At 39.2% G+C, this 16,518-nt stretch overlaps 1 protein-coding gene across 1 annotated transcript in view; it reads left to right on the top strand.

Moving 5' to 3' along the window:
• The window catches only part of Unc5d (unc-5 netrin receptor D), a 553,430-nt gene extending 543,663 nt beyond the window's left edge, over positions 1-9,767 (top strand). Inside the window, 1 exon segment of the mRNA XM_052751943.1 lies at positions 3,553-9,767. Within this exon segment, the coding sequence (XP_052607903.1) occupies positions 3,553-3,757 (205 nt within the window). The 3' untranslated portion in view covers positions 3,758-9,767.
• Positions 9,768-16,518: the final 6,751 nt, after the last annotated feature.

The following is a 16,518-nucleotide window of genomic DNA, read 5'->3' as shown; positions in this document are numbered from 1 at the left end:
ATCACATTGCAAATGTATATATGTGCCCCATAAAATGACACCACTATCTTTTAGGAACACCCTGCTGGAATAAGAGTTTAGTTTAGTTTTTTTACAGTTTTTTTTTTCTACTTATCGACAGGTAAACACAGTTGAGTCTCATTCCTGTTAATGGCAAGGCAGATCATATGATTAAGACTGGTATGATCCTATATCTACTAAAATAATCAGAAACTTGGAATTTATATGTTATACTGAATGTGTTTGTGTAAATTCAAAGAAGGAGTCTCAAAGTTACTTCAGGAAACACATGTCACTTGCTACAGTATGTTCAGAGATCTGTGCCAATTGAGAGTTTCGTTTTTGCCTCCTTTAGACATTCAGTTTCTTTAGCCCTGGATGTCTACTCCATAGACCAGAACATTAACAGGGTTTCCCAGGACTCATTGTCTAGTCTGCTTGATTTTCCTGGGCTGTGTATCCAGAACTCCTGCCCACTATGGGCCCCTTGATATATTTAAAACTGATTGGGATCAAGATTTGCCACCTAAAAACTATTATTTCACTATTTAGTTATTATAGCTTTTCTCGTGTAGTGCCGAAGATCCCCAAACATGTAAAAAGATAAATGTCGTAGAGTTCTGCAGTCAGATGGGGCTCAGCAACCTTGGGCATCTAGATTCTTTTTTCAAAGGAAACACAAAGTAGGAAGTTAGTGTCTTCGGATTGGCTTTCAGCTTTAGCCATCTCGTTAAGTCATAAGAGCACTGGCCAGAGACAGCACAGAGGCTACAGGGCAAACAAATTTGGCCCTTTCCCTGTCTGTCACAAGCTAAGAAGAGTTGTTTCTTTTATAAATGTATCCAGGGGAAAACACCACCAGAGTAGTAATGTGAGAAAAGTGGGAAGGACATGATAATCAAAATCTAGCTTTACTCCATCAAGTTTTCAAGAACCAGCCATCATTCACATGAACATTGTCTCTTGTTGCTTCTGTAGTGCCATGGTAGAGTGCACTAACTTCCGAGAGGCCATCCGAGATCCACAAAGACAGAACTATTTACTATCTATCTAGCCTTCGTAGGTTTGTCTACCTCTGAAATACACCTGGTCTAACATTGGGATCCTTATGATTCCAGTTGCAATATAAAAGTCTAATGTTGTTTAATAGAAAATACAAAAGAGCAGCATCCCTTAGTAAAATGGGAGCAATGTTATTGCTCTTTTGGCTACAGATTATATTTTGTTTGGAGGAGGAGGAATCCTGGGGTACCAGCCCAGGGCTAGAGTAGCCACAGCCCAACCTGTGGGTTTTGCCTTTTAACAAGAGTAGAGATCATAAAGACTTATGATTCCTTCCAGAAACTGTTAACTGACATGGAAATACATGGCCACACCAACTAGCCTGAGTCTATTGAAGCCTGGCCTCTAGGTCTGTCTAATTTCCCATTGTCCCTTTTAATTCTATACTGCCTGAGCCTCAGCAAAGGGAATATAGTAAGATCCAGCAACTTCTAGAAACATCATCCCCAAAACTTGAGGAAATGTCAATGTTCAAATCAAAGTTTTGAACAGTAAGAGGAACCAGAATCGCTCCAAGTATTCAAGCAGGGTTTGCTGTTTCTGTTAGTGTGGAGGGGTGAGTGGGATAGGTGAATGGGAGGGAAGGCATGGGGGCAGGCAGAGGAAGGCCAGAAAATATTAAAGAAACTGGAGACTAGTGTCAATATTCCTGAGCCAGGCTTCTCCTTGTCTTGGTTACAAATTATTTTTAGTCAAAGTTATATGTCATAATCCTGCTATTTGTGCTATTTGACAGCCAGCTGACTACAAATGTGTGTTTCCTGTAAATAGTCATATATGATTGAAAGTTCCTCTTCCCTTGTTCAGTGCTCTTTCCAGGATTCCACTTTGTGGTCATCTGCTGGGAAGACTGGTAGATGGTGATACTATCTTCAAAATAGGAACAGCTCGGCAAAATCTTTTCAAAACACTCCAATTTCATCAGGGATGACATTTCTGTCCTTACTGCAGAAGTCCCCATGAAAAACAGTGACCTTTAATCCTTTGTGTTGTCTTAGCCTTCATCATAGGAAAGTTATTGTCCAAAAGGTTGGGGTTCTTTTTTTCCTTTCACCGAGGATGCTATGTCATCTAGAAAAGACATGTAAGAATCAATTACTCAGTTAATGTCAGCTAATGGATGTTGAATAAATACCTGTCATAGTATTATGATAAATGCTCTGGCAGATTCTGGAAATGATTCAATATGATCTTTAGCTTTCAGCGTTTTGTAGTCAAGAAAAAAGACAGAGTAGGGGTGTTAGATAAAAGGGAAGTGTGTGTGTGTGTGTGTGTGTGTGTGTGTGTGTGTGTGTGTGTGTGTGTGTGATGTGTGTGTGTGATGTGTGTGTGTGTGTGTGTGTGTGTGTGATGATGTGTGTGTGTGTGTGTGTGTGTGTGTGTGTGTGTGTGTGTGTGTGTGTGTGTGTGTGTGTGTGTATGTGTCTACATAGCTTCAATGAGGTTAGACCATGCTGGGCATGAATATGGGATTCCTTATGACTTGATAAATAGAATGTAGGAATGCAGTATGTGTTCAGTGTTTAGATGCAGAGTTCCAAATCCTTTACTATGATACACGTTCTGATGTGCTAAGATGTAAATGAAGTCTGTCCCCTGGAGTAGAATGGAAAAGCTGGTGAGTTTATCAAAGAAAGAAACAACAAAGGAGAAGAGTCAAAATCAAACATCCTACTGTAAGGGATCAGAAAAAGAATCATAAATACTGGTGCTTAGAGTTAGTAATTCTGACGCATTCAGAGGAGAATTTCTGATGTACTGAGTTTGAAGTGGTAGATGGATATGTAACTGCAGCAACCCTTAAGGCTATAATAAACCGTATAAACAGCTTAATTAACTAAGAAAATGGGAGGTACACATTAAGCACCCAAAAAAGGGATGGTCAGAAATCGAAGACAAAAACCTTGGCAGCCCTTGTATTTGCCAAGGAGGTAGGGAGTCAAATATGTGAAAATAAGAAGGAATTAATTTACCTCATCATACAAACTAGTGTAAAAGAACATTTCAAGAGAACAATCAGGAGGGACCCATACATACATACATGTTCATACATGCAGCTTCAGAAAGGGGAGGACCAAGGCAAGATACAAAAGAGAAAGCCACAGGGATCATTCTGGAGTATGGCTGTAGTTGAGTGTTGGGATGCAAACCAGACCTGCCTTTCTGTAACTTTCTACCACTGTTTTATTGCTGTCTTTTAAAGTTCATTTTAGGGGCTGGTGAGATGGTTTAGCAGTTAGGGGTACTTAGTGTTATTGCAGATGACCTTGGTTCCATTCCCACGTGGCAGCACCCAACTGTACAATTCCAGGAGATCCAACATCCTCTTCTGGCTTATTAGGGCACCTGCATACTTGTGGTACATAAGTGAAAATGGGCATACACATATAAATATAAATAAACAAACGTTTAAAGTCCATTTTTACCCCTTGACAGTGATCATTTGTCTCATCCTTCCCATTTATTTGCCTTTTGTTTAATTTTATCTAGGAATCTGTCGTATTTTGCTACACAAAGTAGCCCCTCGGCTGTCATTTTGAACCTCTGGGAAGCTCGTCATCAACAGGATGGGGATCTCGACTCACTGGCCTGCGCCCTTGAAGAGATTGGGAGGACACACACGAAACTGTCAAACATCACAGAGTCCCAGCTTGAGGAAGCTGACTTCAGCTACAGCAGGCAAAATGGACTCTAGTCTGTGTCCCTCCCCTCTTGAGGCAGCACTAGTGATAGCCAGCTTCAGGGCAAGTGGCTTCACCTGGGGAAGAAGAGGCAGACTTCTGCCCAGTGGCATCTGGGGAATTCAGCCTTTCTTGAGAGTCACTGAAAATCCCTGGTTGAAGAAAATGAGTTTGATGTAGGTAAGACATGTTCATAGCAGGGGACAAAAAAATAAAATATAAAATAAGGGGACCCTGCTATCTCCTCTGAGGCTCCACACGGGTAAACTTTGGATAAACTCCTCAGATTTGGACTGCTAAGGAGAGAGGTGAAGGTAACTGTAGATAAGAGTAGTTCTGAAAAATAGATACACTACAATAAAGCTGGGATGGCAGAGATTAATTGCATGTTGGGAAACAGGTTTAGAATGACTTGCCCCACAGGGCCAGCTGATTCTGATACTAGATTTTCAGTTTCCAACCAACTGGCATCTGAGATTTTGGAGATCATGGCAAGCCTAACTTTCAGAAGTGAAACCCGATTGCCAACCTATTAGTATGATGTCACCATTGTTGGGGAGGGCATTTAGAATTGAGAATCTGAGGACATCACACCAGCACTTATTATATGAGTCACTTAACTGAGACAAGATGGAAAAGCAAGGTAGACCTCAAACTGGTTCTTGGTACCTCACCTTCATTTCCCACCCGCAAGAAACAAAGCTCATTTCTCTCCCCGTCCTGACAGATTGCAGGATGGAGATAGTAAAAGCGTGGTTATATGTTTCAATATGGAAACATATTTCTCCCGACTTAACAGATCAGGACAACCTCTGTTCCTAGCCAAACTACTCAAATCTCAGAGTGCTGTTAGAACACAGTTCACTCCGTAGAGTGGAGACAGGAGAGGCTAGCCCAGGTCCAAGAAAATATATAGACTGCAGATGTCCCAGGCTTCGAGTAAGCTCTGATTCTAGGAGATGGGTATTAAGCCAACTTCTCCAATATTTTTTCCTATAAGAAATGTGTTTTACTGTGCTTTTCCATTCAGATTCTGGAACTCTTCTAACTTTTTATACTATGCTGTCACAGTATGTCTCAATGGAGCTTTAGGACATGACATCCTGCTGCCAATTTTGGAAACCTACCTGATAGTTTTTCTGAGTAGGACCCAAGTAACTGCATCTAAGGAATAGAATACCCCACTACACCATCCTAGAAACCACAAGAATCATTCAGAGAGACTTTGTGCTCTGACTGCCTAGTCTCACCATGTATACTTTCTCCTTAGTACTGTTAACTCATAGCTCCCATTTTATGATTTTTGTTGATAAAAGGCAGTGGCGTTGTAGAGAATTGAAATCTGTAGATTATTTGTGAGCTTCATCTTATGCTTTATTGCACTTTTGTATCCAATTATATCATTTTTATCATTATATATTTGACCAATACCCTGGGAGACTCAAGATGAACAGATATATTCATCTTCTGGTGGATGCTTTCAGTAACTATCCACAATGAAGACAGCCCAAGTCAGATACCTACACTAAATTCCAGGCAGCTACTTAGCTACTTTGAGGATGACTACATTTGAAAAACAATGGTCAGAAATAGGAGAAGTGAGAACCCTTGGTAATGAGGATATGATTATGCTTTTATTTTTATGGGCCCTTTGTTTGAAAACAATTGGTTGCAATCTCTTCCCAAGTGGAAAAGACCTAAAGACAGGTTGAAGTTATGGTCCCAAAGTTAAGGCATTGAAGAATTCTTGAATGTGTTAGCCATTTTATCTAACTAATATGTGATATATCTGGTCACCTATATTACGTGGAGGACTTCGCCATGTGCAAAAAACGCATATTGCTTTGCTCAGGAACCAAAGGCTTATTCTATTGAACAAACAGATCATCTTAGAATTGTCAAGCATACTCAGAATCCCATATCTGGGTCAGGAGAACACCTTTTTCCTAGTATTCTCAACTTATTTATTCATCCTTGTGAAGAAGAAAGAGAATGAGCATAAAACTAAAACCGTTTGGCATCACTGATAAGTTTTTTTGAAAAAAAAAAGAGATAGGAATAGGTGATGAGTCACAAACTGGAAAGGTGATGAGTGGCAGGATGAGATGCAGATTCCATCTGCATCCCTTGTTAGGTAATAAACCATTTATAACACATTCTAGAGAGATCTCATATTAATGTCCATTTGGAAGATTTTTGTTTTAAATTCCCCACCCTAGCCATGTCTCTTCTTCCCCCTCCCCAATTGGCCTTATAATTGTTTATCTGTTGTGTGAGCCTGCACATGTTCTTTATAGATTTTTAAAACTTTTTTATAATATTATAAGCAGATAAAAAGCTGTAACTTTCCTTCCTGGCATCTATGGAGGTTATTTTAAGGGGAGGTAACACGAACAACATAAACGTTGGTCAAGTGTATGCAGCTCCCCTGCTGGCTTCAGGTTTTGTGTTTTGTTTGTTTCTCTTTTGGCCTGTGTTTATAAGTGCACTTGAGCAAAGTATCCCATGCAGTGAGCGATAAGGGGGAAGTGAACACGAGGCTCCCCACATCCCAGCCCATGGTTCTGTGAGATTCACCTTGACTCTTTGAGTTTCCTTCTTTGCATCTCTCTTCTTTCTGCTAGGATGCTGCACAGGATTTTGAAATAAATATGTTAAATTCTGCAGTCTTTGCATGTTAGGGTTGTGTAATATTTTACAATGAAATTTCAAAGAGAACCCTGGTCTGTGGGATTTACAGACCAAGGGATCATATGTGTTGGGGAAGGGTCTGCAGGTCACACAGTCTTAGCTCACACTTGAAAGTGTGATGGGTCACTGTGACCTCAAGTTTTTTTCATTATCTTCACCTGTCACAACACAAATGTCCCTCTTGGAAGAAGCTTACTCGTGACTCCAGGCACTGAATTTCAAAGTGTCACTGTCCTAGTATAAGATGAAGCAAAAACTAAAAGTGGCCTTAAATATTTGGTAGGTTGCATAAAATTTTTACAAAAATAGCCAACTTATTGCCAAATTTCTCAGTGCTCGGAGACATTAGGCTAATAGTTATACTTCAAACACGAATGGAAATTATGCTACCAAAATGGTGTGAGCCACAGTTTTGCCAGACTACAGCATCGTAAAGTTAATTTATAGTCTTTACAACATCACATATACAGTCTTAGCATTTTACATTAGCATCCTTTAAGCCAAAAGGATGCTTGTTCTGTGGATTTAAATGCAAACTTCATTTACCAGTGCGGGCAGACTCATAAAACTCGGATGTACTCCCACAAAAAATTTTATTGGCCTTTTTGTAAGAGATGAAAAGGAATTGATACAGCTCCTTTAAAGAGAGGAACTTTTCCCTTATTTTTTATTATTTGTATCTCAAGCTGCTGTGGTCCCAGTATTTTTTTTTTCTTTCATTTAGCTGAGAGAAGAACTATTAGGTCAAATCCCACAGGGTTCTCTTTGGAGTAAAATATCTGAATTTATTGCAGTGATTTTTCCCTCCACAAAACCTCTAAATATCAAACATGAGAAGCAAAGGTAGGAAATTAAAACGGCATGAATGGTTTTATACACTTTCACCGAATTTACCTGTGACTTTCAGAATGTTAACAAAATCTTTGGGAAATGCTTTGGTTTTTTTTTTTTTTTCTTGGCTCGTTTTTTTTGGGGGGGTTGTTTTTTTTTTTTTTTTCTTTCAGACGTTTTCAATATCTTGGTCTGTCTGGCCTCTGTAAATGTGTTGAATGATAGAGCTTTCAGACACGCTAAAGGCAACATTCTCTGAGGTCTTTATTCCAGCAGAAATAAGGAAGGAGCTGAGAAACGTGCCTCTCTGGCCCACTGCGTGGCCCCGTTTTCATTCTGTCTCTCATGACGCATTGCAAAGCCTGAATCCTTAGTAACTCCCGTTGCCTGGACAACAGGTGACAGCCACAGCCCCTGGGAGAGCAAAAATGTGGGCTGACCGATGGTGACAACGTTTTATCAGCCCCTTGGTGTTCATTGTCATAACACTGTATTTGGACATTGATGCTTTGGGCCAACCGCTGAATGGCCATCATTTCATAGCTGCCACTGTTTTGTCCGCATAGAATTCTCCTGAACTACAAGCAAAAACGTATTTTGTCAAATGTCACAAAAGTGAAACTGTTAACTAATCTTAGCTGTGTTGCATATCTTGTGTTTTCCTTTTCCAAACTCTTTCAAAAGCTGAGGTGACAAAGCTGTTTGGCTGTGTTGACAGCATGTGGTGTCTTTCGCAGAAGCAACTCTAGGAGAGCCAGTGTCTACCGTGGACTCCTCGCATCCCCACGACAGGGTCACCAACAAAGCTGAAATGGCCATTTGTAGACTGTAATCATTTTCTGAGGATCAAAGGGGATGGATGGTACCAGGCCTGGCTATTAGTCACTAGTGTGTAGTACTGTGATCTCAAGTAGGAAGTTTATCTCGCATAGAATAATTGTGGTTTTTGAAGCAGCTACTCATTGCTTTTTCCTTTTGCTGTGAAGACCATGGATTTGGAGTGTCCTCACGAAGTGGGCCTAAGACAGGAACATTTCAACTTCATGTCTTTGAACCTACCATCCATCTGAATCCAAAGATGAAAAAAGTCAGTAAATATTCTAGCTAGGCCTAAGCTTAAAATTCTCCCTGCCCTGACCAGTATTAAGTTCAACAGGAGTTGTATCATTTTTCCCCAAAGTTATACCTTAGATTCCGTTATATATGAGTGAATTTGGTAATGTCTTTCTTTACCTGAATGGGAATACGTCTCAAATACTTTCACAAAAGGCATGGGTATAATGAATATATGCCTTTTGTCTTAAATTTGACTAACTCTAAGAAAAATTTCATCTAATTCAAGCATGATTCACACCTAAATTCCAGAATTGAGAAAGTTGTTCAATAACCTTAAAATCTGAGACGTTTCTGGTGGGTGCTGATCTTACTGGGGTTCTGATGAAAGCGTGATATTAAAGGGGACTATGTGAGCCAGATGTCATGCCACGAGACCCCTCTCCTGAAACACGGGCATTCTGCTCAAATGTGGAAGCAGCAATGCTAATATTCCTTCATTAGCAAACGTGGGGAGGGGTAAGAGGGAGAGTCTTCAGGCTAGAGCCCTCAGGGCCTCCTGGGAGAAAAGCTGAGCATAGAAATCCCCATCAGATCTCTCACAGATGCTTCCTGCTCCCATGGAAAACTTCCAAATTTAGGGGGAAATACCCAAGTGTCAGAATTCCCCAGTCAGGAAAACAGCCGTCTCCTTCTCTCCACTAGATGAAGAGCAGAATATCCATTCTTCATAATTAGGTCTGCTTGATACATACACTCCAGCAAATCTTGACCTAGAAGTATTGTAAACACAGGCAGTAGAGGAATGCTGCCTCATTTTCCTAGCCCAAACTTGGAAAAGTGAGTGTTATTTTTCTCCCCTTCTATATGGAAGAATTTAAAACTTATTTCATTTTGTTCTTTTTATTTTGGGAAGGTACATGGGGGTGTTCTTTCAAATGATTCATCTTTTTTTTCAAACCCATACCACTCTCGACATTTATTTGGTGTGTTCAAAGCCAAAAAAAATATGAAATAATATTTAAAGCAGAGCTGAACGCTAACTTGGACATGAAGCTGAAGGAGTGAGCAAGCCAGAGGAGAGGGTCTAAGCAAAGCATGGCCTTGGCTTCATACCACACTTTTTGTGCCTTGTATTATCAGTGTAAATTCTGAATGTTGTACAGTAAATACTTGGATGGACTCCTTGGAGAAGGATACACCGGCTTCTTTTTCAGCACATGTACATATCTATAAATATATATACATATATATTTGGTAATGCCAAACAGCTATGTTATATTGTACCGAACAAAATGGCCCGTTTGGATGTTTTATGTAGTTTGCAAAAAAAAAAAAAAAAAAATGGATGGTTATCGACTTTTCGAGATAAATGTACAGGCATAAATTACTGCTTATCAGTTATTTATGAATAAAGAGTCTTTTATTGACATTTTAGGATATGCTCCATGAGTGGGACTTTGAAATCTCAATGAGGACTCTATCATATCCTAATAGGTGTTGGGATGTTCTCCTTAAGGACATTTTTCAAATCCTCTAAACTTAGTGAAATCCGCTTCTCACTCTGGCCTCCGAAAATACTATGGGCCATTTGAACCAAATCCATTATCTTCTAAGAATGAAAGGCCACCTAAATACACACTTGCACACACGTGGTTGTGCACACACACCCCTTTCTTCGGGATGCAGCTTTAGATATTTCAAGGTAATCATAGCCTTACCATAAGAGAAATGCCTTTTTTCACATCCTTCAAATGTGTTACTTTTATACACTGTAGAACGTGCTCTACAAGCTGAAGAGATGGCTCCAAGATTAAGAGTACTCGCTCTTGTTCCAGAGGACCTGAGTTCTGTTCCCATCATCCACTACAGGTGACTCCCAACCATCTGTAATTCCAGTTCTAGGGAAACCAACTTCCTGTCCTGGCTTGCAAGGGTACCCTCATGCATGTGCACATACACCTGTGCGTAAATATCCATTGTTTTTTTTTTTAAAAATCTTTAAAATATGTATAGAGCATTCTCTGCCTTGCCATGGTAAAATAGCTAGACAAAATGTAGAATATTTAAGGAAATATAGTAAGAAAATATGTAGAATATTAGGAATTCCAACCACATTGACTGCCACATTCTCTTTTCAATAATGTTGAGAATATGGAAAATTACCAAGACATTTAATGATGAAAGATCAGAAAGTTGATTTGAGCTGAAACAATACGGTCTACTCAAAAATACTTTCTAACAAAGTAATTGGTGACTATCTAAAAGAAGATTTAAAAAAGTGATTTAAATCAGTAGTTTCTCCAAACCTATTAACACACACACACACACACACACACACACACACACACACACACACACACACATACACACACTAGGAAAACACCACTAGAGCAAAGCACTGTTCTCATAGAAATCTGATAGGTTTTGCTGTCCTACTATTTACGTTTTGGAAGCTGTGACATACAGAGAACCATCTTCTCTACTTTCTAGCAACCTGATGCATGGGCTGTCTTAATGTGTATGGAGAATCTTGGAAACAGAAACATATGCCTAACCTTTTTGGACCATCTAGTTCTCCTTCCTGCAGCATCTGATGGAACTATTGGGTGGCATAAGGATGAATGTCTACACTGTGTCTGTAAATGCCTCCAAAGTTTCTTGCTGATCACTGTGAGACTTGGCCAGAGCTTTAATGCTGGTTTTAAATATTTAAGCTTCAGAAAGAAGGAGATGTGATTTCAACTAAATCAAAAGTGGGTGAATCAATGATAAAAAGGCAAAACTAAGCCAAATTTTCAGTATTTTCTGGACAGCTAAAACAAGGAAATCTAACTTGATTTGGCCAAAACAAATTTTAACTAGAAGAATGGTGTGAGCAACATAGTGACCCAGATAAGATGACTCCAGATCAGGCTAAACCTATAATATATTCAAAATAATGAATTAAAATCTTTGCATAAAGTTTGTTCAGTTAGCAGCCAGGTATGTTGGCACATACTTCTAATCCCAGCACTTGGAAAACAGAAGCAGGAAGATTGGCCACAACTTCAGAACCAACTTGGACTTTGTGTCAAAAAAAAAAAAAAAAGAAAAAGAGAAAAGAAAAGAAAAGTGTGTGTGCATGTATGTCTGTGAAGCAGTTCTAACTATGAATGGATTCAGTTAATGTGGGCTTTGCCTATACAGCCAATATGTGTGAAGATTTGATCATTTGAAGCTTACCCATTTACTCAAATGAATACACTATTTACAACCTGTAGCATTGAGAATAAGTATGATACTTAACATTTCTGTTTCACGTAAAGGAGCAGTAATTGTAGAATTTTTTATCCTTCACAACTTGATAAACAAAAGGAAAGAGAGAGGTAAAACTCCTAGTCCTACATGTGACTTACAAAGGAGGAGCAAGCATTCATCTCAATCTTACCTTAAACATACCTTGAAGAGTAGTTAGCTGAGAGAATCTGAAGCCAGATGTGTGCAGAGAGTAATTGACTCTGCCATTCTTGGCCTATGTGACCTTGGCCCTTTACCCTACCATTCGACAAGAAATTCTTCACTTTAAAAATCGGTAGTTCTATTAAGTTCATTGAGATGAAGTAATTGACCAAGACTGGCAATGAGATCTGTGTTGGTGGTTTGGTTGGTAAAAATGCTTGCCTTGCAAGCATGAGAAGCTGAGTTCAATTTCCAGGTACTACTTGAAAAAGGTGTTATAATACATTTATTATCCCATCTGATGGCTGAGAAACCACACCCAAGATCCTCTGGCCTCCACACACACATATGTGTTTGTACACACCCACTTACACACATGTACCTGCACATGTGTAAATATGCAGACATATGGGAAACTAGGCAGCTATCCTTGTCTAGTTCTGACTTCAGAAAATGTGCAGTGTGTGGCCAGAGAATGACTTTAGAGGAGAATTTAGAGAGGCCACTGGTGAGACAAGTACATATTTAAAGCAAACCCATCATCAAAACAAATTTAAACATTTAAAATATAGCATTCTTGCATACACTCAGTACTCTGAGCTAACTGCTTCCTGGTTTTCAGATAACTGAAGACCCCAGAATTGAATTTGTGCATAAGCCAACAATGAGCTGGTTGAGCACCATCACCTTCCAGATTTCTCTGCTATAAATAGGGCATACATAAATGATGCCCTTGAAGGGTATTGAGTGATATTGACTCAACCTCCATTGACTCACTGACTCTCAAGTCAAGAGATTACACAGCATCAAACAGCTAATGCCACAAAATTGGCGAGTACAAAATATTGAGGGAGAAAAACAGTACAGGTTGCATGGAGAAAAGTTACAGAAGTTACCCACATCAGTTACCACTGAACTAAGATGTAGATATGATTTATTAACATCGTTTCGTCTGTAACATTGTATAACAAACCCCATTATTTGCAGTTGGAAATAACCACCATTTATTATTTTTATGCATTTTTGGATCTTCAAGATCTGAGCCAAGTGTGCCAAGTCTTTTGAAACTCATGCATTTCTGCAATGGCCTCTCGAAATCAGCATATACACATGGTAGGAAACTAGAAGACACTCTATGTAGTGAATGGCTACAAAAATCAAATCACAGCCAATATAACATTACAGGAAGTATTGGAGAATTTGTGTTATGATTTTCATTTCTTCAAAAGATAGAATTTGGCCAGGCGGTGGTGGCGCACGCCTTTAATCCCAGCACTCGGGAGGCAGAGCCAGGTGGATCTCTGTGAGTTCGAGGCCAGCCTGGACTACCAAGTGAGTTCCAGGAAAGGTGCAAAGCTACACAGAGAAACCCTGTCTCGAAAAACCAAAAAAAAAAAAAAAGATAGAATTTGTCAGACAAACCAAAGGAGGAACAGCACTCAGACAGAAAACAGCATTGACAAATGCTGTGGGATGGTCTGTATGTCAAATGTGTTGCTGATTGGTCAATAAATAAATCACTGATTGGCCCGTGGCCAGGCAGGAAGTATAGGCGGGACAAGGAGGAGAATAGAGCTGGGAAGTGGAAGCTGCCATGACAAGCAGCATGTGAAGATGCCGGTAAGCCACGAGCCATGTGGCAAGGTATAGATTAATAGAAATGGATTAATTTAAGCTGTAAGAACAGTTAGCAAGAAGCCTGCCACGGCCATACAGTTTGTAACCAATATAAGTCTGTGTTTACTTGGTTGGGTCTGAGTGGCTGTGGGACTGGCAGGTGAGAGAGTTTGTCCTGACTGTGGGCCAGACAGGAAAACTCTAGCTACAGACAAACATATTAGTAAGAATTTTATTCAAGAGACACTACCATATTTTTTGTGCCTTTAATTCTTATAGCCCACTACATTTTTTAGAGTAGCATGTCCCAGACTTCAGTGTTGTGACTGTAGGAAATGATTCTGTGCTTTGCTATTTGGGCAAAGCTGATTTACAGAGATCTTTTCATGGTGAGTCCTCTTATAGTACCATGAGTAATTGAATCAGTACATTCCACACACTTGGTCTTTCACATGGATTTATTCCTTTAACCCTTTAGTGATCACATGCAGCCACCACTATTATTTGAACTAATTTACACATAAGAAACTAAGAAAAATCAAGTTATGCTAACACACTGACTAATCATTCCTCCACGGCCACTAATTCCAACACTTTTTGAATATTTGTCAACTATCATCTACTTAAGGAGCATAAAATGATATCTTAAAGTTCAATTCTGAGATTTTTAGTGTTTGCTAAATTGATACAAAAGATAAACTATATCTTCCATCCTGAATTAATTTAATCCAGGTTACCAGCAGTTTCTGTTTACTAATCTAGTTGCCTTTTTTTTTTTAACATGTCACAGAACTTCATGCATCTGAACATATAAGCCCATACCAACATCTTTGGCATTTTAATTCTGGCCTGCAAATGCTTGATTGCATTTCTCTATAACTCATTAGAATTAATCCTTGGAACTGACAAGGAGTTATCAATATTTTGCTAAACCTCACAAAGACTACTTTAAAAACAAAAAGCTGGAGGCATCTTTAGAAGCAATTAAATAACTTGTGTCAAATGATCCTGCTCTCTCTAGGCTTGGAGCAAAATCCAATGTGTCCTTTCCTTCCTGGGAATGTTGGAAATTCAGCCATAAATGCAATGGTGCCCAGGCAAATTGAGTGCTCTGGTCTTGGCTCTCAGAGAACTCAGTTATATTTTGAGTTCTGGTTTCCCCATCTGCAAAATCAGCATCATCAATATCCTGGGACAAGAACTGAGTTGGAAAAATACTTTTATTCTAGTAAAGGCTATTTTAATTTATAATAAAATAAAAATACCATAGTGGCTGTTAATGCATAAGTATTAAGTCAGAATGTAGTTATTTTAGACCAACTTTTAAGCAATGTACATCCAAACTTCTAAGTGATGACCACTTGCTCCTTCATCTCCTTCTATCCCACAGTTGAATGATTTGGCTAAAATGCACAGGACTGGAAACCATTTCTTCTCCTAATATCATTAATCTAAAATTCCAAATCAACTGAGCCATGTTTTTATCATCACTGAAAAATATGCAAGCTCTTGTGTCTATTTGCAGCTCTTATGGACCTCTGCAGTGATTTCCTCTTACTGCCCTTTAAAATCTAGGCAAACAAGGAAACTCATTTCGCCATTTAATTGTACCTTCTGCTTTCTTACTGCTTTGCCCAGCCTTTGATTTTATTGTAAAATAATATTTATTGTGTACACAATAAATATTAAAGGGTACACTATAGTAGGCAATGGAAATACAGCAGTGAACTAAACATCCTAGTTTTGCAGGTATTTCATTTTTATGTTAATGGAGAAAGTAAAGACCAAGTAAGACAATACAGGGTAGGGGAGATATAGGCTAGGAGGAAGAATAGTGGCTTCAATGATATTTTAAAACAGGATAGCAGGCAAGATACCTTCACTAAGAAGGTAGCTTTTAACTAAATAGATAAACAAGATAAGAAAGAAATTCTAAGAGGATGCAGGGAAGAGGAAAGGCCTTGAGATGGCCATATGCTGGACCTACTCAAGGATTAGTAGTGAAATCAGTGCAGATGGAGTGGTGTTACTGAGAACAGAAGACAAGCTTGGAGAAGAAGAGGACAGACCACATGTGCTTTTCTATGGCTGTGTCTTATGCTGTGTGATGTGGGAAGACACTGCTGGTATTGAAATGACATTAGCAGGGGTGTAGGGTGGCTAGTGTACACCCTAAGTGTAGTAAGATGATTTGTATGAGGCACTACTGTAAAAATCCCCTGGAAAGGCTGATTATTGGTAATTACAGGAGATATGGTCAGATGTGAATCATCAATATACTCTGGATGGTAGGGCTGACAGAGTTTTCTGATGAAATGGGTGGATGTTGTGAAAGGGAGAGTAAAAACTAATGATGGCCCCAAGGTTTGGGTATAAGCAACTAAAAATACAGAGGTGACATAATTATGGTAGAATTTGGCAAATGAATATTTACAGAAAGTTTCCTATCCAGTACAAAATACCCATTAAACATCTAATAGGAAATTTGAAATTCATAGCTAGAGTTCATATATGAATGTGAAGCACAAAGAACAATAGATGATATCAAAAGCATGGTACTGCATTGGTATCAATCCCTTGGGTATTGGAAAATTCTAACCTTCACCTGATCAGAAGAAATCTGAAGAGACTGGGAAGAGTGGGCACTCGGGTGAGAGGTTTGTGAGGATGGTGGGAGCGAAGCAAATGGAAGTTGGATGACAGAGAAGTGCATGATGACCTCTGGCAGGTAATGCTAAAAATCTCCATCTGTGTGAGCATGAATGATGCACAAGTTCATCAGTGTAGCTATTCCTTAAGACTATTAAAGATCAGTTTAGAAGGAGTACTACAGCAAACAGTATATTTAAATTTTATTCAAGATTAAGTGGGGAAAGAAAAGGAAGCAAACTTCAGTCTATTCTTTATTGGGGGGTTTGTTGTATGAGGAAGACTTGTTTTCATTTCTTTGGGGGGGTATTCAGAAATTAAGATGCCTGATATTAAAATTATGTAGGGACTATTTGTTATAAACACAAAGGCTTTCAGAATCCCTCTATCCTATTGACACATTGTTGAAGGGAGCTGTTCTGATCTCTGAAGGGTCTTCAACAGCATCCCTGACCTGTAGCCTCTATATGCCAGCAGCATCTACTAGCTGTAG

The sequence above is a fragment of the Peromyscus californicus genome, unplaced genomic scaffold (assembly GCF_007827085.1).
Source record: "Peromyscus californicus insignis strain IS unplaced genomic scaffold, ASM782708v3 Scaffold_23__1_contigs__length_62951481, whole genome shotgun sequence".
Classification (NCBI taxonomy): Eukaryota; Metazoa; Chordata; class Mammalia; order Rodentia; family Cricetidae; genus Peromyscus; species Peromyscus californicus.
Note: the sequence above shows the minus strand (reverse complement) of the source record. Positions and strands in the feature narration are given on the sequence as shown.